Genomic DNA, 27,831 nt, shown 5'->3' with positions numbered 1-27,831 from the left:
CTTTAAAGTTTTGTTTTCACTGATTTCTTTATTCATACAATATAATTCGGCGAATATTTCGAATATGCATTGGCGAATTGTATAACTACTTAGCACTTTTTATTGTCCATTAGTGTATAGTTTGCTTTATAAAGGTTTTTTGTTTTTAATCATGAGTTCGTGATTCGCTCAAGTCACTTCAAAAATACATAGCGTACATTTATGGCCATTATTTGTATATATAGAGATTCTTCGTATATTTATGCTTACCTAAATTATAATTAGTATACATTAAAAGTATGTAACGGTAAACTTAACTTAACATCAAGAGCTTATGCATCAATCTAAGCTAAATTAAAAAATTATTGCAAGGCTTTTAAACAATGAACATCGTAAACAATCGTAATTAAAACAAAAAAAAAAATGTTTTTTGTAAACAATAATTAAACTTTAATTAGGAAAACATGATAGAAAATATAGTTAAAATACTTGGAATTTGTGGGCACAAAGGTATCCACGGCCACGCCCACTCACACACACTCTTATCTTTGTTTGCCTAAATTATAGTCTTTTAAGCTTATCGCAAAAACCCGCATAGTTATAGTAAAGTATGGTATTGCATAACTTCATTTAGTGTAATTTAGTTTAGTTTAGTTCTGTTTTGTTTAGTGAATTAGGTAGCTTTATAACGACGGATAGTTTTCCATTTGTTTCTTTATGTATATCGATAGGCGCATTGCGCATACGCACAGTTAAGCCATAGCCAAGCACGTGTGGCGCTACTCGTACTCGGACTGCTCCTGCGAGTCCAGCTCCAAGCACTGACTGCCCATGTGCACGGTCAGCGTCTGATACGGCAGCGGTTTGCCTATGCTCAGGTTGGCGGTGACATAGATCAAGTAGCTGTCGCCGGGCGTCAGGCTGAGTATCGTCTCTGTCTCTAGCTTGTCCACATTGCTGGGATTGAAATAAAAATACAAGTTAGGCCATCTAAGTGTCATTCGACTGCTTACCTCGGCAGCTTCTCGCGGCAACGAATGTACTTAAAGCTCTTGTGCTGCGTTACCCGCACCGCTCCAAAGTCCATGCAGTAGTTGGTGAACTCCGCAACGCTTCGCTGCGGCAGACTAAACACAATCACGCAGTAGCTATCGCACATGATAATACAGATACATGTCATGAACACGTTAAATAATATTGTAAGAAATTATTCAATATAATAACAAAGCAAGCGTTAAAGAACGGGCCTCTTAGCTTTCCCATAGCACCGTATTCCGACAGCGTAGAGTGCCTCGGTTTTCACGCTTCATTTGAGTGAACCTATCTAGGCAAGTGTTACGAATCAGTACAAAGGTAGAGCAAGTACAAATTTGATAAGCATATTTCATTTCATTTAATTATTATATATATATTGTGGCGAGGGCCAAATTAAAACAAAAACCGAAATTCTATAAAATACTTATAAATCTACATTTAAAATTTGGAGATTATATCTTAAAAGATGTGGGAAATATAATTAAATAACTTATTTTCGATAAGGTTTTCAATCGATAAGAAATATCGGGAGTAGTTATCGATTTTTGGAGATAAGCTCAAAAGGCACGTGATTCACACAGACCGTGAAAAAAATTTGAAGCCTGAACACGTTTAGGCCTGGAAACGTTCGTTGTATATAAAGTTAATGAATACAAAGATTTTGTGTTTTACAGATTTTGGTTATCACGCCCCCTTCGCCACCAATTTGTAAAAAACGTATTTCTAGTACTAGAGACTTGTGCTGTGGAATGCATACACATTCTGGCCATATAAGTTAAAAGTTATTCAACAAATAAATTCTCCTAATATTGTCCACACTGCAGCGCAGCCCAGGCGCAGTCGCTGCTTACTGCGCAGTTGGCAGAGCGCGTGCTTATACGTACGTGTGGAAGCATGTGTATGTATGTGTGTATAAAAGAAGTGTAGAATGAGTAGAATATCAGTTTGGAGGGCTTAGGGTATTTTCTAGTCGACCAGTCTCGACTGAAGCCTTCTTACTTGTTTTGATTAACTCCATTGAGATTAAGTCAACGACTGAAAAAATCTGTGCAAATATTTCTGCTGCTGTTAATTTGCCAGTCAAAAAACCTATATACGATTAGGTGAACATGCTCATGAATAATATTCCCATATATGTTTTCGAATAAGAAAGACAAAGTATTCGAGAGTGCGCTCCCTGTCCCGCAGGAGTTGATCGCGGCATATTTATTTGAAATAGGAGAAAAACAGTACTTGTATTCTAGAAAGCAGTTCTACCCAATTCCTTCAGGAGCCAATGACTCTACCGGATATCTCAACTTTGAAAATTTGTATACTCTATCAGAAATCAGCTGGACCTACCTCAGGGCGCGTTCGTCTGGCGATCCGTGCCATGCAATTGTTGCGCTGGTGCAGCGCGTTCGGACATTAAATACCGTTATGTTATCTGGCAGTTCCGGCAGGTCGCGGAAAAGGCGGTCCGTGCTGATAGCCAGCTGCAAGGGGTAGAAGAGAAGGAAATGAACATAATGACAACTCTGGGCCCTTTCGGGCATCGGATGCTGACGACATACGCGAACTTTCTGGGCTCGCAGCGCCTCGTCCTCGTTGCTGGGTTGGAAGCGCATCAGATAGCGCTCGCCGGGCTGCACGCCCTCTAGCTTGATGTAGGTGGGCGAGTAGATGTTGCCCACGTTGGCCACCTGTCGGTGCTGGCGCAGAAGCTTCACTCGTATCTCGCTGCCGGCACAGGGCAGCAGCAGGTAGCGCATGAAACTGGGCGGTGGTGTGGTCGCGGGCACCTTATAGCTGTACACCTGGACGCCATGCAGACCCCCGATCTTGAGCAGCGCCAGCGCGTGCTGTCGCAGCTCCGTTGGATGGGTGCGGTTGAAGTGCACCTGGACGCTGGCCAGGCCCAGCGTCAGGTTCTGCAGTCGCTGGTGCACGCCGAACAGCTGCAGTCTGTAGCTGCTGTTCGGCTGCAGTCCGCGCAGCTGCTGCTGTGTCCGGGCGCCGGTGCAGACAATGTGCAGCCGGTGCTGCGGATTCAGGTGACGCGCTCGCTTCGGCGCCCTTGACCATACCAGGTCCCAGCTGCTGCTGGCGCCCGGGCACGGCCCGGCAGTGCCTCGCGAGTGCGCCTGCTGCTGCCGCGTGTAGGCGTATACGGCTTCGCAGAAGCTGTCAAAGTCCTGGCCGGAGGTGGTGGCGCTGTTGACTCGCTGAACCACCAGGCAGTAGTGCATGGCATGGTAATCAAATTTGCTGTGAAGATTGTGAAAGTGACAGAAAAACTGGTTCAGAACTCAGAATTCGATTTACATCTTTGCATATCATCATAAGAGACTACGTCATATAATATATGGTAGGGTAACATGCTATAATATTATAATATAACATATTTGCATATTAAAATACAATTCAGCTATAATATCACCATAGGAGACTACTTAATATACAGTACTTATATGAAATACTTAATATTGACTACTTATTATACAACACTCATAGGTCTAGCTGTGCATGAAGTTATCTACATAAATTAGTAAATCAATAGCGGTCAATAGGTCAACTGAATTATCTTGTGCAATGTGTGCGGATAATCCTTTCCCTTTCTCAGCGCTATGCTTGACCCACCTGCGCTCCCATTTGACGATCAGCTGACGCTTGCGCACTCGGTTCTGGGTGCGGATGGCGATGCGATGTGTGTGATTGAGCAGGGGCCACGACTGGTGTGGGTGCCTGGCCTGGGCCTCCAGCTTGAGGGCGCCGGCCTGGCGTGCCTGCACGAAGAGATCGTATTGACCGCGCAGGGCGCAGGGCAGGACCAGCCGGCCCATGGTGGGGCCCTTGGCGGGCGCGGCGAGGCGCAGCAAGTTTGCTGCGAATGCAAATGCGGAGATCGATGCAGATGGCAGAGGATGGACGGATGGGAAGATGCAAGCTTACCTGTCTGATTGTAGAAGAGCTGACGTGCCACGGGCATCGAGAAGAGAATCGTCAGCGGCGTCGAGTTGTTCAGCTGCAGCACAAATCTGCAAAACAAGACGCAAAACGAGCGGGTGAAGTGGTGCCGAGTGCTGCCAAGTGGGCCGGAGTGGGGCCGAGTGGGGCGGAGTAAGTGAGCTGTTGACGCCCTTTGTCAAAAATCATGACACTAAATTATCGCATGCAATTTGTCTCGCCTGTGTCCGAGCGAGTGAGTCAGCGCCTTTGGCAGCCGGCGCTGCAACAAAGTTGACGTCGCGGCATGCAACTTTCTGCAGCTACAACATGCATGTACACACATATATTACGTATAATACATACATATGTATATACTTATTCCGTTCCAGCGGCTGCCACAGCCCATTCCCTGGCCATTCGATGTGCCAAAAGCCTTGCTTTGTAATTAAGTGCTTAATTTATGAGCAATATTTCTAATGACAAAGGACCAAGACAAATGAGCCACAGTTATGGGACTCCCACACACACAGACACACTCACACACACACGTACATATACAAAGAGTCGAGAGGAATCTCGATTGCGGCCAAGTGACTCATTGACTTGGCTTATGGCCGGCCATCTCAAGTTTTATGAGCAGCTACTTCCGGCTAACGCCACTTGCCAATGCAGCCACGCCCCCGCTCGCCCGCCGACATGCTCACACATGGCCGGCCAGTTGATGGAGTGCTTTAATGCACTCCATTGTTGGCGGCCATTTTCGACTGGCGACGCGGCGACTGCACAAATATTTGCTTTAATTTGCGCCTTGCATGTTTCAGCTGCAGTTGCAGTTGCAGTTTCAGTTGCAGTTGCACTTGCCCTGGCACTTGCAGTGGCAGTGGCAGTGGCAGAGGCAATCGCAGGCCTTTCGTGCTGTTATTGCAATCACTGCTGTTGGTATTGCTGCTGCCTGCCGATGACAGCGGTCAATTATATAACGCAAACTTCATGCTGTGAAAGCCGAGTCCTTCGAGCTCTGGTCGAAGTCAGAATGCTCTAATCGAGCGTGGAGCTATATTATATTATAGATACATTGGTATGTCGTTTCAATTTGCGATCCTGATCTGAGCAACAATTAAAATTAATTCTGCAAACGGCTCATGTTTTTTTAGAGAATTTTAAATATTTATATTTATATATAATGCAAATGGAGAGTGCAAAGGTATTTGATTATAGCAATTACATATGCATCCATATATGACTGTTAGCAAGAGTCTTCAAGGTTGTACAGTACGGTGTTGGAGTCTGGAACTGTGGAATATATAGGGTATTTTCGAATGCCAGAGCGTCAAGGGTTTCGAGTTTCGAGCATAGGTATACAAATACGTACGATTACAGGGCACATGCACGTCGATATGGCTGCAGCTGGTCAGCCCACAGCAAACAAACCACCATGCAAAGAGTTGGCTTGGCTCAGTTGGTTGTCCATCGTTCAGTCAGACGAACACAGAATGCGGCCAAATGTTCCGAAAGTGGCGCAACGGCGACTGCACTTGCTGATGTGGCTGCTGCTGCTGCCAATTGGTGGTCAGGGCATAGTAAATCCGTCGAATGAGTCAGCCAATATGGTTGTCTACATGCTGCCCGCGAGGGATGTGGGCCCGCGCACCTGGCAGGTGGGCGTCGACTGCCTGGACAGCTTCTCGCAAATCTTCTTTTACCGGAACCCGCTGGAACGCTTCACGCGCTCCTACAACCTGATGCTGACGAATGTGTTCAACATGTCCCTGCCCGCCGATCTCATACAGCAGGGCTTCAGCCAGCGCATCAACGAGGCCATCAGTGACCCGGAGCCGCAGCCCGGTAGGCAGCTCTTCCAGCTGCGAGTCATCTCCGATCACTTCAACACCACGAAGTTCTTCGGCGAGCTGCTGCTGGCGGACAACTACGTGATTGTCGTGGACAGTGTGGAGCGGTTGCACAGGCTGATGAGTCACCACGTGAGCAAGAGCCGCTCGTGGAACCCTGGAGCCCGCTTCCTGGTGCTCTTCAACAATGCCCAGATGTGGGAGAGGCCCTGGACAGTCGCCTCGCAGATCTTCAACGATCTGATGAGCAACTTCTACGTGCACCGTGTCGCTCTCATCTTCTCCGACTCCCCCTCCAACTACAACCTCCTGGTGAACGACTACTACAGCAACGTCGATTGCCGCGTGTTGAGTGTCCAGAGCGTGGGCCAGTGCAAGGACGGCCAGCTGTTCCCTTCGGCCCATGCTGTCCACGTCGCTATGTCCGACTACATCAGTGGCTTCAGCCCGAAGAATTGCACCTTCTACGTATGCGCCGCCATCGCGGCGCCCTTCGTCGAGGAAGACTGCATCTTAGGCATCGAGATGCGAATCCTGGGCTTCATGCGGAACCGCTTACAGTTCTTGGTGGGTAACCAATTGTTATCATCTGGATATACTCACACTCCTCCTCACTCTATGCGCACTAAGGGTATTACTGCCTAATATAATTTCCTCAATAATCTCGAACGATAGCTTATTTCAAAGTGAATTTGATCTATTTGAAAAAAAATGTAAGATCCAATCAACAATTCAAAAAATTCGTATATTTCAGCAACAATGCGATTCAGTTTAAGGGCATTCGAAAATATTTGTGCAGGATGGGGACACCAGGGAAACATTTAAAACTAAAAGAATAAACATTTTCAATGAAATACGCCATGCTCTAAACGGGTATAAATTCACCTCAGAGTTCAGCAAGTTGCTATTCATCTGGCCCTTCTATACACTCTAAGTATCCTCCACTACTGGAGGAGATACTCAGAGAAACTGCCTGAGCCTCCTACATGCACAACACTTTATTTCCTTTATGCCAACATCCACATTTAGATCATACAATTAAGAATATCTATATAATATTGACATATTATATAGAGCTTGCTAAGAGCAAACAAGTAAGAAGGCTCCAGTCGAGACTGCTCGACTAGGAGATACCCTGAACCCTCCAAGCTGATATTGTAATCATTCTGCACGTCTTCTATGCACACATACATACACATGCATCCAGATGCACGTAAAACACGCGCCCTGCTGACTGCGCAGCGACTGTGCTTGGGCTGCGTTGCAGTGTGGGCAAAATTATGAGAATTTATTAGTTGAATACTTTCTTTATGAAACATTCAGAGCATGTTCATATGGTTAAAATGTGTGTACATGCCAAAGCTCAAGTCTCTAGTAATTGAAATGCGTTTTTTATAAATTGAGGGCGTAGTATCCAGAATTTGAAAATTCAAAACCTTTGTAGCCATTAACTTTATATACAACGCAAGTTTGAAGTCTCCAGGTCTAAAAGTGTTAATATTAGGCTGGAAAAACCAAGTCGATTTTTCGTTTATTTTCGATAAAAAGTTATCGGATGAGTTATCGAAAAAAAAACTTGTACTGCATATGGTATACACGAGTATACATTCCAAATTTCAGCTCTCTAGCTCTTATAACTTCTGAGATCGGACGGACGGAAGGACAAGGCTATAACGACTCAGCTCGTCGCCCTGATCAAGAATATAAATACTTTATGGGGTTTGCGATGAATCCTTCTGCCAGTTACATACTTTTCACAAAACCATTAGACCCTGATTTCCCATTTTCAATGGGTTCAGGGTATAAAAACTTGTAGCAAAAAAAAAAAAAAAAATTGGAAGAAAATTAATATTTTGAATTTATGATGAATACGAAACTCCTTCCTATGCTTTTCACATATGCTTTCTTCTTTACGAATTCAGTGAAATTAAAGGCTTATTGTCTCTAATGTAGAATTATGTGCTCGATTCCTTCACACAAACGGACAATTGCTTGATTATCGTGTTTATATGCACTTTGTATAATTACAAATTGTCTATTCATATGCATATTCTCTACTAGCAGGATGGACATTGCGCAAAACCAATATACTCTCCATTTTTCAGAATGAGCATTGAGAATCGCACGTTTCGTTGTAGGTGAATCAAACATGCACTCGAGACACGCGAGGCGAGGTGGATGAGGTCGGCAAATGGAATGGCCTGCTGGGCAAATTGGAGGACGGAGAGTGCGACTTTATCATGGGCGGCTTCTACCCGGACAACGAGGTGGTGGGCATCTTCTGGGGCAGTGACTGCTACCTGCAGGACGCGCACACGTGGTTCACCAAGCTGGCGGACCGTCGGCCCGCCTGGCAGGCCATGGTCGGCATCTTCAGGCCGTACACCTGGATATGCTTTCTGCTGGTTCTGCTGCTGAGCTGGCTCTGCTGGTACGCGCTAGTATGCCTCCTGCCAGAGCCGCAGTACTTCCAGCCGCTCAGCTTGACGGGCATCAATGCCTTGGCGGTGTCCATATGCATAGCAGTGCAGGAGCGACCCGTGTGCGAGTCGACGCGCGTGTTCTTCGTGATACTAACGCTCTACGGAGTGAATGTGGTGGCCATATACACCTCGAAGATGATATCTACGTTCCAGGACCCAGGCCACCTGCACCAGATGGACACGCTGCAGGAGGTGGTGGCTGCGGGCATACCCTTTGGCGGCGAGGAGGAGAGTCGCGACTGGTTCGAGAACGAGGACGACCTGTGGATATTCAAGGCATACAACTCCTCGCCCGAGTTCAGGCCGCGCACCCAGAACCTGAAGTTCGTGCAGCAGGGCCAGCGCTGCATTCTGAGCAGCCGCATGTACATAATGCAGAACCTCTATGCGGACGACATCTACGCCTTTCCCCAGAACGTCTTCGTCAGCCCCATGCAGCTGATCATGAAGGCGGGCTTCCCCTTCCTCTACGAGATGAACATGATCATTCGCTATATGCGTGACGTAGGCATCATTCAGAAGATCGACTCGGACTTCCGCTATAACAACACCTATCTGAACCGCATCTCCAAGATGCGCCCGGACTTTGCAGCCACCGTCATCGTCTTGACCACGGAGCATTTGAAAGGTCCTTTTGGCATCCTGATCGTGGGAATCTGCAGCGCCATGCTGACCTTTCTCGGCGAACTGCTCTGCGGCTACAGAAGCCACAGGCGTCGACAGCGATGCACCAGGCGACGCAGCAAGTGGCGCAGGGAGCGGCAGCAGCTGCACCGAGCGGTGGCTCCGGTGGTGCGCTTCACGCCCGTTAAGCGCCGCAAAGTCCTGTAAGCAAGGAGCCGCCCAGGCAGACAAAACAAGCCAACTAGCTTCGCCATAAAAATTTACTCAATTCACATAAATTTGCAATTTGCAATTGAAGGAACTCAGTGACAGCATCAACAACGACCACGACTACGACGACGACTACGTCAATGTGGCTATGACTCTTGGGGTCGTCGTTGTCTTCTTTGTCGCGCAGTTGCAGTTGTTGTTGTTGTTGTTGTTCTTGTTGTTGTTGTTGTTGTTGCTTCCTTGTCTGGTCTGGTCGCGTCTGGTAGTTGTAGTTTTCACGCGAAATACTTAAAATCTGAGACAAAATCCTATTTTTGCAACTATCAAAAGCGACGGCATGAAAAACAAGGAGACAGTCAGGCAGGCAGTCAGTTGGTCTGTTGGTCTGTTGGTCTCCGGTCTTCGGTCTGGCTCCCGCTTCTCGCTTCCTTTTCTCCCTCTCTGCACAAATTGACAATCAGCTCTGAATGAATGAATCTGCCAGTGCAAATAAACCGCGCGCTCTACTGTCGCTGATAATATTGTTATAAGTAGCATATTTACCCACTCCTGGCCCAGTCAGAGTCAACTACCAAAATAAAGTTCGCAAAATACTGCTGGCAAAATAATGAGAACCATAAAAGCTGAAGACCAAAACTTTGCGCTTACAACTTTACCACTTCACGATTTTTATCCAATGCGTACAGATTAGCGATAGAGCGACAAAAAATGCAAATAAAAGTAAATTAAATATATTAAATTAGAGATAAAATAATGAAATGATTTCACGCAACATCAACAACAAATCAGCTTAGAATTAAAAATTAAATCACTCGGAACTTTTTTTTTTTTATCATACTCCGCTTCACTTACGGCTCTTAACTTAACTGATTAACTGATTCAAGAAGAGCTGAATATTTTCAGTAAGACTCCTAGGCATAGACGAGCAACCATGGGTAATCGGTCAATGTTTGTAGAGCTTGTTTCAGGAACCCTTTCAAGGGCAGCCATGAGCCCAAACTCAATGAAAAATCAAGGCAGGACTTTGAGCAGGACTAACTCTGGGTTCCCCCTAAGATTGGGGCCAATCAGATCCAGTTGCTGATTCTGGTTCATTTAATATTCATTTCCGTTATAAATGGATCAAAAGTATTTCTAATTTAAAATGTGCAAAATAAAATTATTAAACTGCGAGAATAAAAATTAATGAAATTATTCTTAGAATTTGCTGTGAGTGGCCACAACTTGTGCTACGTGTGAATGATTCAAGCAATGCGCATCGTCCGAACTCTGAAATAAACATTCACATTCGTATTCGTATTTGCGTTCACATTCACATTCACATTCACACTTACTCGATTACTCACAGAACACTCGCAAAATGGGCACAGCACGCACTTAGTGACTCTCTCTGTATGTGTGTGTGTGTGTGCATGTGTGTTCATTTGAGTTTTCGTGAAATTGTAGACTATTGAACTATGGCGTTTCGAGCAGCGTCTGATGGGCTGACTAAGCGACTAACTGCGTCTGTCTCGCCAGGCCGCGACGCCCAACTGTCTGTCTGTGACGCAGATGCAGATGCAGTTGGGGATGCTGATGTTGATGCTGATGCAGTTGCCGTGGCAGTTGCAGTAGCTGCTGCGACAAGTCTTGGGCTAAAAATACGAAACTATGAGTTTATTTGAGGCAAGGCGAAAAAGTCGTCAAATGAAGGTCTGCGCAGTGCGCAGTTTGCTGGCTAAGAATTATGCAGCGGTTTTTATGATCAAAACAATTTTTAGTCGCTGTTGCTGTTGCTGTTGCTGTTGCTCTGGCTGCGGCTGCGACTGCTGCTGCTGCTGATGTTGCTGTTGTTGCTGTTGTTGTTGCTATTTTATTGTTTCTTCTTTGATATGCTTACAAATAAATAGTTTCACGCCATAAAGCAGCGCATAGGATGGAAGCGTTGGCCATAAAAGTTGTTTACAACTTGAGCCTGCGGCGTACATAAAAATGCACCAACAACATCAATAACAGCACCACTACAACACATTAACAACAATTTGTTGTTTCGCAGTTTGTTTTGATTTTCGGGCCACTGGCGAATTGTGCGTATGGGCTACAGGTGGTCAATGGTCCGCAACTGCGTGGCCCAGTCCTAGATCCCGTTCCCACTTGCCAGTTCCCAGTGCCCACTTTGAGTTTATCACTCATATGCTCTATACGTATGTATATGTATTATATATTTGTTTGTGTGTGTGTATCGAATTAAGCCGTTAAATTAATATTTACGATTTGTTTGTACAGAGCAATATTAACAAGCAACTGCAGTTGCGCCTTGATTGCGCCTGCGCAGGAATCGGCAACTAGCTCGCGTTTTAGCTCCTCCTCCTGCTCCAGCCCTCCTCCAGATTGTGTGTGAGAGAGGTAGAGAGAGATCACTTAATTCTTGCCAAACTCTTAATGACTGCACGCGCCATAAATTTGTAGCACACATTTCGCTCCTTTTCACACGCTCCGCGAGCATCGAGCATCGAGAGGAACACGAGAAGCGACACTGGATCCAGCTGGCTGCAGCCGTTGCTCGCAGCAATCGGAGCACTTGCAACTCTTGGGGCTATAGCGGCTTTTAGAACTGTGGGAGCTTGTCGCGCGACAATAAAACCAACAGAGCAATCTCGCATAGAGCAGCAAGCGCTCACATTTATTTGAATGCTTGACATTCTATGCCAGCAGTGATCAAAGTTATTCGAACACGGCTCACACTGCCAACAGGCAACAGCCGAACATAAAAAGAAGTAAGACTACTGTGGTCGAGTGCTACCGACTGCCCAATACATATTCAAATCGGTCCGAAATCAACTCGATATTTGCTAACACTTAAAACAGTAGGGACTCGGCAGAAACTGAACTGATCTATTTGGATTAGGAATATAGAGGACCTCAATACGATCCACTCCCTCAATAGGTTAGATCATCTTAGGTTTGGCTTATCTATATATGGAGTCCACACTAATGGAACTATTCAATTTATGATCTCAGGCTCTAAATATATACTGCATACTTTTTAAACGGAGTTTTTATTCACGAGTATATTCACAAAAGATGGTCGTTGCCCAAAACTAATATACTCTTTCAGTTCAAGAATGAGTTTAACAAAACCAACGAGTTTGCACGTTCTCAAACGAAATAAAAGCCAGAAATGTTTCAAGAAATTAGAGAGGAAAATTTTATTTCTGTATCGAATTTCGCATACTCTAGGCCAATCAGCTAAGAGGCCATTAAATTTAACTGTTGTAGTTTCTTTACACTGTGATAGAGCTGGATACTATAAAGCATTGTTTAATAAGAAATGGAATTTGATAAGCGCCTATTTATATATGAGAAATCACTTTAAAAGAAACTAGGCCGATTTTTCGTTTGGGCTTAAAATAGTTTTATTAGAATGCATGCAAGGACGTCTGGAATATATAAAGTAAATATATTCTTGATCACGGCGACCAGTGATTGGATGTGGCTTCAGAGCGTCAGAGCTTAAAAGTGCTAGAGACTTACTTTAAGTTCCTATCAATCCAAGATTGGACTTTTACCACAATTCAATCATCAAATTATATCTACTACATCTTTAGAGCTAGAGTCAATTTTATTTTCTTTACTTTAAGGTCCCGGGAATATCATAGTCGGACACCGCAAATAACGATTCCTTACTTGTTTCGAGTTCAATGATTTCACTCTTATAATCTTTATATATTACTTATAAACTGCCTGACTATGTTAATATGCCCAACGACAAGTAAGAGTATGTTAGTCGAGAAGACAAAATGCCTGCCAAGCGCGTGCTGAGCGAAAACGTGACAGCCTCTCTTGACCCAGGCCCAGACTCAAACAATTGCGAAATACGATAGCTCTAGTGGGGAGGGCCCGACTAGGAGATACTTTGGACGCCGATCTATCCGAGTTTTTAAGCTTGCATCTACACATATGGTAGTGCTGTATATTTTATAGTACGTGAATATAAATATCACTGAATCGATAAAATATGCAATTTAAATTCTCATTTCTACAATCAAACAAGTAATAGAATAATTTATATTTGAAGCAAAGATGACAGGACTTCAGTGCCTCTTCGGGAGGAAGCAGCTTCGACTCAGAAGATCCGGCTATCTATTTGAGAAAAACTCTACCAATTTGTATAATGAAAAACTCTCTCTACGATACTTAATGCATTCCGGATAATGGATATCTGCTAATGAAAATAAAAAATGGATATATTGAAAATGAACTTCAATCGAAACTTGTGGATGGATATCAGATCAGAGATCAGAGCTATTTGTAAGTACAGCTCAACAAAATCAGCATACCCCGAATACTTACTTACAATGTGTTCGGCAAATAAAAAACCAGCCACATAACAAAAAACTTGAAAAAGTTGCTCATACGCCACGTGCAACGCGACCACAGCTGTGGGCCTAGAAGAAGCACAAACACAAATACAAACGTGCACGCACACAACTTTGACGAAGAGGCACACACACACATATATATACGGCTCACACACATGACACACGCACATTGGCAATATTTATGGCAACTGTAAAAATCTGGCGCTGGTTTTTGTTTGGCCAGCCACACGTCGTGGTTATAAATTATTTTTGTTGGTTTCTATATTTTTCTTTCGCTAAATTCGCATACACCTCGCTCCCCTGGAGCTGGCTTGGAGATTGGAGTCTGGCTGGACGCGTCCTACTCGTCCTCTGGCTGGCGCATTTCGTTATTGTTTAGACATAATTTGATTTGTGTGACAGGCGGCGTCGCCAGCGCACTTAGGCGCATTACTCGGATTGCGGGCATACATAGGACATACGACTCCTGGCTGGTGGGACTTACCGCTTCTTCTGGCGCTGCTCGAGTGCAATGTGTATGGGCACGTCCACATAGAGATCCTCGACGTCCTCGATGCTGCCCAGCATCTTTTCGTAGGCCAGGCGCTGCGGGCAGCTGGACGGCGGCGGGACATACGAGTCCTGGCTGATGCGATTGCTGGCCAGCGGCGTATGCGCAATCTCTGCACTCAGCTGCACGAAGTCCTGCAGGAACAGCAACACCAGCGCCAGCACTTGCCCAACCACAGGTCCCGACTGCCGTCGCATGTTTTATGTTCTCTCGCGTCTGTTACTTGATAATTTGGCTCTTAAGTTTTATGGCCCGTTAACGGTTCGTAATTGCCCTAAATTGAATTAGTTAAGAAATGTACTTGTTAGTTTCGGCTTTCAGTTGAGATTCAGTATCTGTTTCAGTTTCAGTGTGTGTGTGCGGAATCATAAATTCAATTGTGAATTTAGCTTTACTTTTAGTATACTCTGCATTATCTACTTTCAGATGTATTAAAATCTTTTCGATTTATAAACTCAAAATTTCGTCACATTTTACTTTTGTTGATATTCCAGTGGTGTGCAACTTTATTAAACCACAATGATTTAACTGTCTTGGAAATATGTATATTTATTCATGAATTACTGTAGAATGACTGGATCTTAAAATATATGAACAAATGAGACAGCAAATAGTTAAATACCAAATGAAAATGTAAATTGTTCTAATACCCAAAGATCTCCCTGCATTTGAAGTCGGGATATTAGAATTAAATGGTTTTATATATTGAACATCTGTTGTCGTGAGCCTAAACACAATTAACATAATTAACAGTTATTTCTTTACACAGAAGAAAATAGAAATTGAGCTCTAAAAAATTCACCGGCACTCGGAATTTTAATAATAAAAAATAATTTCTATCTGCTAAGTATACAAATTCGAAGGTCGAACTAAGGAATCGAATTTAAGGAGTATAATATAAAAGTTGGGGTTCCGCGATTCTCTTTTTAGGGTTTATTTGCCATACCTTATCTACCCTTTTACCCTATCTATATAGCTTTTAAGCTGTTGCTAAAGTCAAAGCCTAACCCAAATGAACTCCATTTCTTGCTATAAATCATTCCTGTTGACTTTGCTAATCCCCCAAGGCTAAGCAATTGTTTTTGTTTTTTACCCGGCGGCTTTAACTCTTCTGCTTGGTCACTTCGACATCTTTGGGACCCCCATCAGAACAGCTTGACAAAACCAATGCCAGCTCCTCCTCTCGCTACTGCTGCTGCCTACTGTCTGCTGCCTCTTCTTCTTCTTGCTACAATTAAGGCCTGTCAAACCTTTGACACACGTCGCTGCTGCTAAGGCCATTGCCATTGCCTCTGCTTGTGACAACTTCTTTAGCTGACTGAAATAACTAAACAAAAAATAAAGGAAATCATTTTTGGCAGCGCAGCGCGGCAGCTTTTCAAGTGTTTGGCGTCGAGTGTTTTCTCCCTGCATTTAGTTCATCGCATGGGGCAGCCAATTAATTTCTTGGCTGCACTGAATCAATTCCTGGAACTGTTAGATTTTGATAATTGCGGTCCACACGCCCCCTACGCAACATCTTCTTCTTGCTGGGGCTGTGCCTCGCGGCAATTAATGTTCTGCGAACTCGCGTGCGGCGCAGCAAGTGGGCAACGCTATCAAAGGCTGCCCGAGAGGAGTTGCCACCTGTTGTTGCCGTGCTGAGCAATTAACGACACATGCGTCCAATAAACACAGGAACACACACGCATAGAGCACCCGCGCACTCACCTACACACACATGCACATTCATAGCCACAAACAGAAACACTCACTTTGCTACAGTTTGGTGTTGGCAATTTTTTGAGCGCGCATCGTTTGTCTCGCACTGTGTTTTGTTTGTCCCGTTAGCAGCAGGGTTTGTATTTGCAGACGGTATGGCAAAGCTTTGCCTCTGCTTTTGCTACACACACATGTGCAAGGACACACTGGGACACACATACACGCACTAGAAAGCTCAGGCACGCGCGTATTTCGGAAGCTGAGGCAGATGCTTCCGTCTGCCTTGACGAGCAAACTCAAAATGAGAGTCGTGCGCAAAGCAAACGAAAATCCGAGCGCATCTGACGCCAGCTGCGCCGCCAACAGCGGCAGCGCCCTCTGCGACTGCGGGCAGCATTGCCGAAGATGCCGCCCCAATCGCACGAAGACATTAACCGAAGTGGCCAGCTGCGCTTCAAGCAGGCGCACACATGCATGCACGCTTCCCCTGCATGTATTTGTGTGCTTGTCTGTTTATATATAGCTTCTTATGTTTTTCTTTTTTATTTTTTATTTTTTATTTTGGTTTTGTTTTTTCTGTTTTTTGCTCTTTTTGCCTTAATTAATGTGCCTGCTTCGGGGGCTGCCCCATTGATGAGGCTGCCAACTTCGACTCATGCCTTGCTCTCTTGCCTACGCCCTTCTGCCCATTAATCCTTCAACTATGCTGCTCTGCCTGTGTTTGTTTTTGGCTTTTCATTTGCTTTTGTTTTAGTCGCGCCAATGTTTTCGATTTTTGAATTTTAAATTCATTGAAAGCAGCAACAACAACAAGCAAAACATTAAATGCGTTTGTTTAATGCATGGCACGTGACTTTCAATCAAACACAAAATAAAAATAAGAAAATTATAAATAAAGCAAAAGCCGAGCGCCACTCAGCCGCAACATCTTCAGCTCTGAGTCAAATGTAATCCGAGTGGAGCCATGAAAAAACACGGAAGACAAACAATTGACTCAGACGCTGGCTCAGCCGCCAAATGCAGGCGCTCAGCCGCTGCTTGGTCCACGTCTGCTGCTAGACACGGCCTCTGGACTCTCGATTTCAATGCACTTGCAGATCGTGTCCATGTCTCAGTTTCGCTTTCAGCCTCTTTCAGTCATTTCCTCCGTCCACTCCCCACTCGCCGCCCCTTGGCCCTTCACTCCCCAACTTAAAAACCAAAACATTGTGAAATTCACACACGGCTCTCGAGTTGTGAATTTTGCTGATGGCAACGATTTAGGTACATGTGTTTTAATTCCACTCTGTTCTTTGCTTGTTTGTTTTTATTTACTTTTTCTGTTTTCGTATATATATATATAAGCACTGGGGAGAACTACAATATGACCATTTCATTCAGTTCGAGCCCTTGGCATATATACATACATATGTATAAATATCATATCAAACTTTGTTGATAGAATTGCTTTCAAATATAATATAAGTATATACATAGAATTCTACTTGTAATCATTATATTCACCTGAATCGCATGACAAGGGCGTTTATTAATAATGCATGAAATAATAATATCTAATATATGATATATAATCTAAAAATTATATATTGCAAATTAAATGATATTTTATGTATGATGTTTAATAGACATATAATAGACATTATACTTTATTTGCAATATTATTATCTTAAAAATTTAGGCAATTAAGAGTCGTACTTAATCTTTATTTGTCTTAAGCTCGTATGGGCTGCATTAAATGAACCAACTATATTACATATGGACTGATATACTTTTGTTAGAGTATTTAAGTACTTTGCTGACTATTTATTGCTGATATTCTCAGTTGGGGGATTTGTTGCGTTACTTAATAGCATATTTCGTTACGTTATGCATTCAGTATTATTTCCACAAAGTGATTATAGAATGCTGACGTTGACTTAAAATCAATTCGCTCAGTCTGTCGGTTAGTTTGTCTGTCTGCTTGGTGGTCTGTCGGTCTGTCGGTCTGTCTGGTTTAGCCAAGTAGCCAAACTGGCTGTGCAATTTGTGTTTGCCTGTTGTTTCGGTGGGGTGTTCCCGGAATTCTGACAACGCCAAAAAGCTGTTGCGTATGCGCTGCGGCGGGCAGGAAATGAACTTTTTTGGGGCCCGGCTGCAGCTCGTAGCTGCAAATGAACAGCCAAATTAGTTAGAAAAGCAGTGAAAAATGTAAGCGACTTAATCAGCCAGACAACGTCGCCCAAGCCGCCAGCAGCTCAGCACGGCCGAGCAAGGCAAGGTGCTGGAGGCAGTGGAGGAGGGGGAAGGGGTCAACCTTGGAGGCGCCCCTAAAGCGCATAACTCAAGGGCCACGCGGAAAACAGACAGATCCCAACTAGGCCCCGTTCCGGCTAGCCCCAGCCAGGCAACGAGGAGAGCCCCACCAAGCCAAGTCAGACTCATGCATAATGCAAGGCGCTGCTCGGCCTGTCAGCCCCGACTTTGGCTCTGGTGGTGGCCCAGCGGCGTTGCGTTGCATTTTTCAACAATTTAATTATTGACAAAAAGGTGGAATGAGTGACTGACAGAATGAGTATTTGAGTGCATATGTGCGTGTGAGTGAGTGTGTGTGTGTATGTCTTTTATGTCTGCGGGATGGGAACATTGATTGAAAATGAAAGAATAATCATTCCTTTAAAGTGATATTTTACATATAGGGAAATCGAATAATGTGGGAGCATTTTTTAGATACTCCTTGATAGACAGTCTGCTTTCATATTTGTCTCCTTCATCAGCTTCTACTTTTGCTATGTCTCGGTAGTGAATGACCATTATCTATTATCTACTGTAAAATTCCTCTTCATTTTAAGATTTTACGCTCGGAGGGATTTAGTTTTGCCTTCACTATAAATCTCGATTGTCTTTTTTTTTTTTTTTTTTTTTTAACTGGGGTTAATTCCCCTGGATCAGGTAGATCATTCACTTTGGCCTCTGAACTCTCAGCTTCTACAACTACATTTTCTGCTGCACACTATTTCAATTCCAATTTCATTCTTGTCAAGTTCCTCTATTGTCCCTGCTACTCGAACTCCTTCTGCTGCTCCAGATTGCATTCGCGCTGCTACTCCAACTACGTCCGCTACACTTTTTGGTCGCATCCAACTTATTGGTACAACATTTTTGCCTCACACTCGCACTTCATCAACGCGAAATGATTGGCATGCCAACGTCAATGACTGTAGTAAGGCGGGAGCAGCAGGAGGAGCAGCAGAAGTAGCAGCAGAAAGGGCATCAGGAGGAGTAGCAGCGGGAGCAAAGACTGCTGACTGCTGGATGCAGCGGCGACAGCCTCCGACATGTGTAAAAGAATCGTTTAAAATAAATGACAGCCGAGCCCCCTGTGCGCAGCCTTCTCTGCCTCACTTGCTCGCTCTCGCCCTCTCTTTTACGCTCTAGCTGCTTCTTCAGCTTGCCTGCATAATTACCCACAGAGCCGAAGCCCACGGCAGATCACAATAATCAATACGGCGATGTAGTATGCCACAGCAGCCTGGCCGAGTTTTTATACTTTCTGATTTTAAATTTTCTTTGCCTTCCTGTCTGAATGCCCTGTAAAGCTTCGACCAGTTAAATGTAAAAGTGTATAAGAGCGTAGAGAACTACAAAAGAAAGTGTCGAATATTTTAAATTCTTAATTCTTAATTAAAGATACCATTTTTATACCCTGAACCCAATGAATATGGGAAGTCAGGGTCTAATGGTTTTGTGAAAAGTATGTAACAGGCAGAAGGAATCATCAATCATATGCCCATAGAGTATATATATTCTTGATCAGGTCGACGAGCTGAGTCGATATAGTCCTGTCCGTCTGTTCGTCCGTCCGTATGAGCAGGCGGATCTCAGAAGATATAAGAACTAGAGGGCTGAAATTTGTCATGCATACTCGTGTATACCATACGCTGCACAAGGTTATCTTATTTTTTCGATAGCTTTTTATCGAGAATAATCGAAAAATCGACTTTGTTTTTTCAGCCTAATTTGATTACTTTTAGACGTAGAGACTCCATATTGTATTTACTGTGTATATACACTTGATCGATACGAAGATTTTGTAATTTACAGACTTTGGATACCACGCCCCTTCGCTCCCAATATGTAAAAACGCATTTCCAGCAATAGAGACTTGTGCTTCGAAATGTACACACATTTTAAGTATATGATCACATCCAAAAAGTTTCATAAAGATAGTGCATCTACAAAAGAAACTATTCAATAAATAAATTCTCATAATATTGCCCACAACGCAGCGCAGCCCAACCGCAGTCGCTGCTTATTGCGCACTTAGCTGTGCGCGGGCTTATGCATGTGTTTGTATTTTTGCATAGAAGAATTGCAGAATGATTAGAATATCAGCTTAGAGGGTTCAGGGCATCTCCCAGTCAAGTAATCTCGACTGGAGACTTCTTACTTGCTAATTTTTATTTACATATTAAAGTATACAAATTTATATATTTTGCAGTTGATATCCGCTCATAGTCATTTTTCTATTGATTTAGGGCTTTGGTGGACTCTATTCATTATGAGTGGACTCCACCAGAAACTTGAAGGATATCTTCAAGTCGATCAATATCACCTTAGGCACTCATTGTTTTTTTTTTTTTTTTACCTCTCAGTGAGTGTGTGTGGTCCAGTGTTTCGCATGTTTTCGGTTGCTTCGTTTGAACTGAGCCCTGGACCTAGAGACTCCGTGTCCATCTTTCAGCTACCAGTTTCTAGCTCGGTTCTTTCTAGCTTCCAGTTGCCATGTCCACATTCCCAGCTGGCAGGCGTGCCTAGATTATTTGTTTACACGCATCCATTGAGCGATGCAAATCCATCATTCATCATTCTGCGTATGCACTAAGCATCGACCCAAACCTAGGGCGCGGCGGGGACAGCGGAGTCTTTAGCGCATTACAACACCTTCTTTGCCGAAAGAGCGCCCCAGGGCCCCTCAAGAAAGTGTTGCAAACACGCCAAGGCAGGCCTGAAACACCTGGCCACGGGACGGGCCTAGAGACAACTGTTGCGGCCGGTTGGCCGCCTACCCCCGGCTACCCCCGGCCACCTGCTGCCTGCCTCGCTGGCTGACGGATAGCTGGGCGTCGCACGAGCAGTGGGCAAAGTCGATGTGGGGCGGAAAACTTTAGCCTCGTCCTGCTAAGCGACTTTGTCCTTGGCCCTTCGCAAGTTGAGAGGACGCGAATAGAAGGAAGGGAAACAAATTGTCAACTTGGCACGCATTTTATTAAATGAAAGAATGTTTTAAACTGAAGCAAGTGGGGACAGTGAGCAGGGCTCAGCTGCTGTCAAACTTATTCCAAGCAAATCGAAAGAGCACGCGCTCACACACACATTTATACATATATACAACCCCTTATACAATGTCGACAAAGTGAAAATTTTTTAATTGCATTTTTGCCAACTGTCGCTGCAGATTATTGGCATTGGGAAAGCGATTCATTCCGCTGGAAATTGCAGCGGAAAATTTTATGCGCTTTGCGCAACAAGAAACTTGCATTAGGCAGGAATCAGGAAGCAGAAGACGCAGATGAAGGCAGAGGAAGTGAAAGGGTGGAGAGACGTGGTGGGCAGCACAGACAAGGGCAACTTGTATTCTTAGGGAATGTAACGACAGAAAGGATATTGGATATGGATGCTTATGCCAGTGAGCATTTGCTACAGAAACAGCAGCTATAGAAAAATCACACGAACAGCTTTTAATTGAAGGTGTACATACTTATATACATATATAAATCTATGTATGTATATATGTAAATATCTGTGTATTAGAGCCAACACAGCCAAGGATATGGAATCCTGGAAATTGGAATTGATTCGAGATTTATATACAGAGTTTTAGAATTATATCTAATCTTTCATTGCAATCAGTTTTATCTTCATATGATGATTTTTTATTTTATTTTATTTTTTATTAATTATACCCTGAACCCATTTTCAATGGGAAATCAGGGTATAATGGTTTTGTAAAAAGTATGTAACAGGCAGAAGGAAACATCGCAGACCCCATAAAGTATATATATTCTTGATCAGGACGACGAGCTGAGTTTCAATTGTTATTTTCAATTGTATACTTATTCTAATCTCTAATCAATATAAAGTATCTTTGTCAGGGCGACGAGCTGAGTTAATTTAGTCTTGTCCGTCTGTCTGTCTGTCCGTCCGTCCGTCTGTACGTCTGTCCGTCTATCTGTCTGTCCGTCCGTCCGTCTGTCCGTCTGTCCGTCCATCTGTCCATCTGTCCGTCTGTCTGTATGTTTGAACGCGTCCATTTCAGAAGATACAAGACCTAGAGACCTCAATTTGTTGTAAAATGTCCGTGTATACCACGCGGATATCGAGTTTTGCTTTACAAAATCGATAACTACCCCCGATATTTTTATCGATAAAAAGCCTAATCGAAAATCGGTTATAAAATTATATCTCCTTCATCTTTAAAGATAGTCTCCATGCATTTTATACGATTTACGATATTAAACAATTGAGTTCTTATAGTAAGCGCACACTGCAGCCCATGCATGTTTACATGTGTGTTTGTGTATGAGTGTGTATGTGTGTATGTGTGTGCGTGTGTCTTGTGTAAGCAGATAGACGCTCAATGATTGAAATAGCCATTGATCGAAGGGTTCAGGGGATCTCGTAGTCGAGCTGTCTCGACTTGAGCTTTCTTACTTGTTATTTATTATATTTTTTAATATACCCTGAACCCATTGAAAATTGGAAATCAGGGTCCGTCCTTCCGTCCGTATGAGCAAAAGGATCTCAGAAGATATAAGAGCTAGAGAGCTGAAATTTGGCATGTATACTCGTGTATACCATAGGCAGTACAAGTTTATCATATTTTTTCGATAACTCATCCGATAACTTTTTATCGAGAATAATCGAAAAATTGGCATTATTTTTCAGCATAATTTGAACACTTTTAGACCTGGAGACTTCAAATTTGCGTTGTATACATATTAAGTTAATGGATATAAAGATAATGGATTAATGGATTTTGTAATTTACAGATTTTGGATACCACGCCCCCTTCGCCCACAATTTGTAAAAAAGTACTAGAGACTTGTGCTTTGGAATGTACACACATTTTAACTATATGATTACGCTCTGAAAGTTTCATTAAGATTGTATGTCTACAATTGAAATTATTCAACAAATAAATTCTCATAATATTGCCCACTGCAGCGCAGCCCAAGCGCTGTCGCTGCTAACTGCGCAGTCAGCAGAGCGCGTGATTATACGTGCGTGTGTATGCATGGTGTGCATAAAAGAAGTGCATAATGAGTAGAATATCGGCTTAGAGGGTGCAGGGTATCTCCTAGTCGAGCAGTCTCGACTCGAGCCGTCTTACGTGTTTATTATATAAAATAAACAACAGTATTCAGGGTACAGACATTGCTAAAATACACCTATACTAGGACATTGAATAGCTTTCACAAAATAAGATCAATGAGCATCCCAAATATATTTAATTTCAAGACAAATAAATATATATAATCTGATTAATTATTATAAGCAATGGAGGAGTAATTAAAGTGTTACAAAGTTTACTACAGTATTGGTGAAAATACCAAATCTTAAATACTTTATTTATTTTGATATAAAATGTTTTATTTATTAGATCAATTCACAGCGAAACAATAAAAGTATTTAACATATATGTTTTCTTTTCTTGAGTTGAAATGAAAAACAAATTGTATTAATTATATTGTTGCGGCTTAACTATATTACTAATATTTATTTTATTTATTAAATAATAATTATCTCATACAAGTTAAATAATAATCGAAGTCTCAACTGAATGAAGAATAGGAGCATGAACATCTCATTGTTGATTTTTAGGTTAGTAGCCACGCGTAATCATCTTTTCATTGTAATAAAAAACTCTTATTTTGGGCGAATCAAATCGTGTTGTTGCTCCAAGGGAGCCCCATCATATATATATAGAACAGACCAACAATTTTAGCTGTATTTATTTTTTGGCAATTCGTTTTTGTTGCTGTTGACGCCGCCACCTCCACAACTGCTTGTTTGCTGGGTGCTCTTTCTTTTTATACCCAGAACCCATTGAAAATGGCAAATCAGGGTATAAAGGTTTTGTGAAAAAGTATGAAACGGGCAGAAAGAGGCATGGCAGACCCCATAAAGTGTATATATTCTTGATCAGAGCGACGAGCTGAGTCGATATAGCGCTGTCCGTGTGTCCGTCCGTCCGTCCGTCCGTCTGTATGAGTGCGTCGATTTCAGAAGATACAAAAGCTAGAGAGCTAAAATTTGGCATGCATACTCGTGTATACCACACGCAGCACAAGTTTATCTTATTTTTTCGATAACTTATCCGATAACTTTTTTTATCGATATAATCGAAAAATCGACTTTGTTTTTTCAGCCTCATTGGAATACTTTTAGACCTAGAGATATACATATGATGAATACAAACATTTTGTAATTTAAAGATTTTGGATACCGCGCCCCCTTCGCAGTCGCTGCTTACTGCGGAGTTCGCAGTTAAATGATGTACAGAGTGATTAGAATATCTGATTGGTGTGTTCAGGGTATCTCCTAGTCGAGCAGTCTCGACTAGAGCCTTCTTACTTGTTTTTTTTTTTTTTTGCTTTTTTTTTTTTTTTGTTGTTGCTTAAACGTTTCGGCTTGTCATGCGATGAAAAAACTTTTGTATCTGTATTTGTGAATGTGTGTATTCTCTGTCTGTGCGCATATGTGCGTGTGTGTCTGTGTGCGTGTGAGTTGTGAGCTGTTACGCGTCGCCACCCAGAAGCTCAAGTTTATAAGAGCCTACATATTCCATCATCATCATCAACATCGTCATTGGCGGCATAATCATCCTGCTCCTCATCAGGTTGTTGTTATTATTGTTGCACAACTTGATGTGTGGGTTTTCAATAAGTTGTTGCTGCCACGCAACAGCAGCAGCAGCACCAACTAACAAGGGATAGCGATCATGAGGATGTCATGATGAAGTTGATCATGATGATTGTGGTAATGATGATGATCGATGCCGTTGCCAAAACAAAAACCAATGCCGAACGGCAATAGTCAGCGCCAACAGCAGCAGCAGCAACAACATTGGGGACGGCGGCGTTTGATTTGCTTGGCCTGCTACGCAGCCCATTAAAAGTACAATGACCAGAAAATAACGTTATAAAGCGAGCGCCTTGGCCAGGCACAAAACCCAAAAACTTCGGAATCAAAACAAAACAACCAAGAATTGCCCAAGACACGCACACAGATCACAGCCAGACGCGAACACCCAGTGTCCAGGTTCCGGTATATGAGAAACGAGAACGAGACTGGAGATTGAGATGGTTAAAGATCCCAGTTTCGATTCTCAACTCTTGCTCGAGGCCCGATCGAAAGCGAAAACGTTGGAGGTCCGCCGCATAAACAAACTCAAGGCAGCAACAGCAGCAACCAAGAGAAGAAGAAGATGTCAGAGGAAGCATGCACTTGATTGAAAGCTACCCTGCAAATAATCATTTATATTGTCGAATATGAGATGCCTTAGAACATGTGGTGAGTCTATAATATAATATAGAATGTATGATGTATATCATATATGGACTGAGATCCAGTTCAAGACTAGACAAATTCATGAATCGGATTTGAAGTCTCTCGAGCCAATAGCTCTTAAAATGTAGCACTATACCTATTTATGTATTGAACCAAGCCATGTGCAATGCTTATTAAAGCCTGGTATTCTTCCATAAAACATAGCCGACATAGTCGACATAGCCAGTGTGGCAGCCCCTTAGGGTATAACTAAAAAACATTCACTAACAATTTTTATTTCATTCTTCTTGATTGCTGGACTAACTGTTTATCACATGACTCCCGGCTAATTGGCTGACTCTTTTGAGTTGGGTTAGTTTTGATTAGAAGTCAGCACGACTTCAGCAACAACAGCAGCAACAACAGCAGCAACAGAAGCAACAACAACAACAACAACAGCAACTGCTGCTGCTGCTGCTGTCCGACAAACAAGTCAAATTACATAGTTGAACAGTGTCGAAGCCCCCGACAGGACAATGGGTCGTCAGGGCAATTGTCAGCAATGCAGCAGCCACTCGAATCAGGGGCCCAAATTGCAGTTGCCCAAAAGGCGGCCAACTGCAAAATAGTTCTCTGTGACTGTGGCTTAAAATTGATTGAAATTATCAGCTTTGGGCTTTGCCATGTCAACTGTGAGCGTGTGCATGTGTGTGTGTGCGTATCTGTGTGCGTGTGTGTGTGTGTGTATCAGACATTTAATGGGTTAAACGAGCCAATGTGTCGTCGATGTCGCTTGCCAAGTGGCTTACGCTTGTTACTTAATTGGATCTGGGTTAAGGCATAAAATTGCAGCTCACATAGCGCACAATAACACTAAACACATCCATTTGGGTTAGTGTGTGTTTAATTTAACTTTATTAAAATAATAATCAAACAAAATGAAAATACAGGCAGAGCGAGCAGAGGAGAAGCAGAATCTTTATCGGGCGAGTCAGCTGTTCTCCTATATAATTAATGTCAACAATCAAGTAGTAGCCACAATTGAAGCATTGGAAATGTCACAGGACTATTCATATACATGCACAAATATTTTGATTATAATTCAGCTTTCGTATATTGCTTAAGAGTTCTCTTTTTGGGCCAAAACTAATTTATATGACTAAAAAAAATTACCGAAATGAATTTATAGTCTTACGCTGATTCTACAGTTGGGCACATAAAGATCTACACTGAAATTACAGCTGCTCATAAAATTCGAATTTATAACTGAAAACAATAGTCATTTGGAATATCTGGACTTAGTAAGTTAGTGGGCGATTAGGCATTTTCCCAAAATAAAAGACCAGATATCCGATTCATGTCACTCACGCAATTCGTTAGTCGAATCTGGTGTCAACTGTACGTGCGCGCTGGCAATTGCGCGTGAATTATAAATAAATAGATATAAATATATATATAAATATTTTAAGATCAAAACCGAAATAAACAACTAGTTGCGGCCACATTTACTGTCACATGCCGCAGACTGGCAATAATGTGTGCAATTACTGGGGCGCACGTTTCGTGGCTGCTCTGGTTTACATAGAACACTCTATATGTGCTTTAAACAATGAACACTCAGCACTAATTCATGTGGGAATAGATTTTAAATAGCTGGCTCGGCGCCAGCGAAAAGTACCTCTCTAATAATTTAGATTAATTGATGCGTGTTTGTTATGTTTTTTCACACACATACATACGTATATAAATGTACATGCGAAAACAAAATATATATGTCGATACAGTTATTTCCGGATAATATGAATATTTCTAGACCCTGCCAAATATTATCGAGTGCGATTTTAGCATGTGAGAAAGAAAACTGATATATTTGAGAAAATTCCTGCTCGCATGATTCACTTGTGTTCAATCTTGAACATTCTTAACATGTGTACAACAGAGGTGATTAAAATAACTCTCATGGAATGCTAGTTGAGAAGATCAAAAAGATGCCGAGTCGAAGAACTCAAGCAGATTTTAATGAGTACTTAAACTTCAGTATATGTGTATCTTATTATTAATATTCAATTGATTTTAACAACATTTCAGAGCAAAAGAAAATATAAAAACTGTTGATCAATATCAAAATTAAATTTTTTTTTTTATTTATTTCTTTTTTTTTTATTAGACTTTCTTGAATCAAAGCATAATCAACATTGATCATCATTCCAGTGCAATGAAAGAGCACCCTCGATAAGAGTCCCCACGCACTTGGAGTTGCTGCGTTTTTCGCTGTTTTCCAGTTGACATTCGAAACACAGCTAACGCTTCCAACTTGAAATCCTGACATGCTATTTACATTTCTAACATGACTTGCCTCAACTGGGGTTCCAATTCAACTTTCAACTGAATTTACCATTGTTGTTGTTCTGTCTCTGTGGCTGTTGCTGCTGTTGTTGTTGTTGTTGTGCCCTGCAACATGTTAGCATTGCATCCGCCATCGTTGACATCGCCTCCTTTCCATCTGTCATACTTTCTTGTACGACAACTGTCAGTTTATATATATGTATACACACACACACACACACGCGCGTACACAGACA

General features: G+C 42.7%; 2 protein-coding genes across 3 annotated transcripts; one reads left to right on the top strand and one right to left on the bottom strand.

Annotated features, from left to right (window-relative positions):
• Positions 1–405: 405 nt before the first annotated feature.
• Positions 406–16,035, bottom strand: nord (neuron derived neurotrophic factor nord). 2 transcript variants are annotated; one of them, XM_089469344.1, is made up of 8 exons: positions 15,731–16,035; positions 13,955–14,294; positions 3,946–4,031; positions 3,634–3,877; positions 2,568–3,261; positions 2,356–2,489; positions 993–1,127; positions 406–936 (listed from the first exon to the last, which is right to left on the bottom strand). In XM_089469344.1, the coding sequence occupies exons 2-8, from the start codon at positions 14,215–14,217 to the stop codon at positions 759–761; spliced, it is 1,734 nt and encodes a 577-aa protein (XP_089325470.1). In that variant the 5' UTR covers positions 14,218–14,294; positions 15,731–16,035; the 3' UTR covers positions 406–758. The 2 variants fall into 2 exon arrangements, with proteins under 2 accessions (XP_089325470.1, XP_017867874.1); XM_018012385.2 differs by having other exon boundaries at positions 15,775–16,035.
• Positions 5,328–9,912, top strand: Ir60a (Ionotropic receptor 60a). Its single transcript, XM_018009040.2, has 2 exons — positions 5,328–6,359; positions 7,931–9,912. The coding sequence occupies exons 1-2, from the start codon at positions 5,328–5,330 to the stop codon at positions 9,104–9,106; spliced, it is 2,208 nt and encodes a 735-aa protein (XP_017864529.2). The 3' UTR covers positions 9,107–9,912.
• Positions 16,036–27,831: the final 11,796 nt, after the last annotated feature.

The sequence above is a fragment of the Drosophila arizonae genome, chromosome 5 (genome assembly GCF_054131065.1).
Source record: "Drosophila arizonae isolate 15081-1271.41 chromosome 5, UAZ_ARI_1.0, whole genome shotgun sequence".
In the NCBI taxonomy this organism is placed as follows: Eukaryota; Metazoa; Arthropoda; class Insecta; order Diptera; family Drosophilidae; genus Drosophila; species Drosophila arizonae.
Note: the sequence above shows the minus strand (reverse complement) of the source record. Positions and strands in the feature narration are given on the sequence as shown.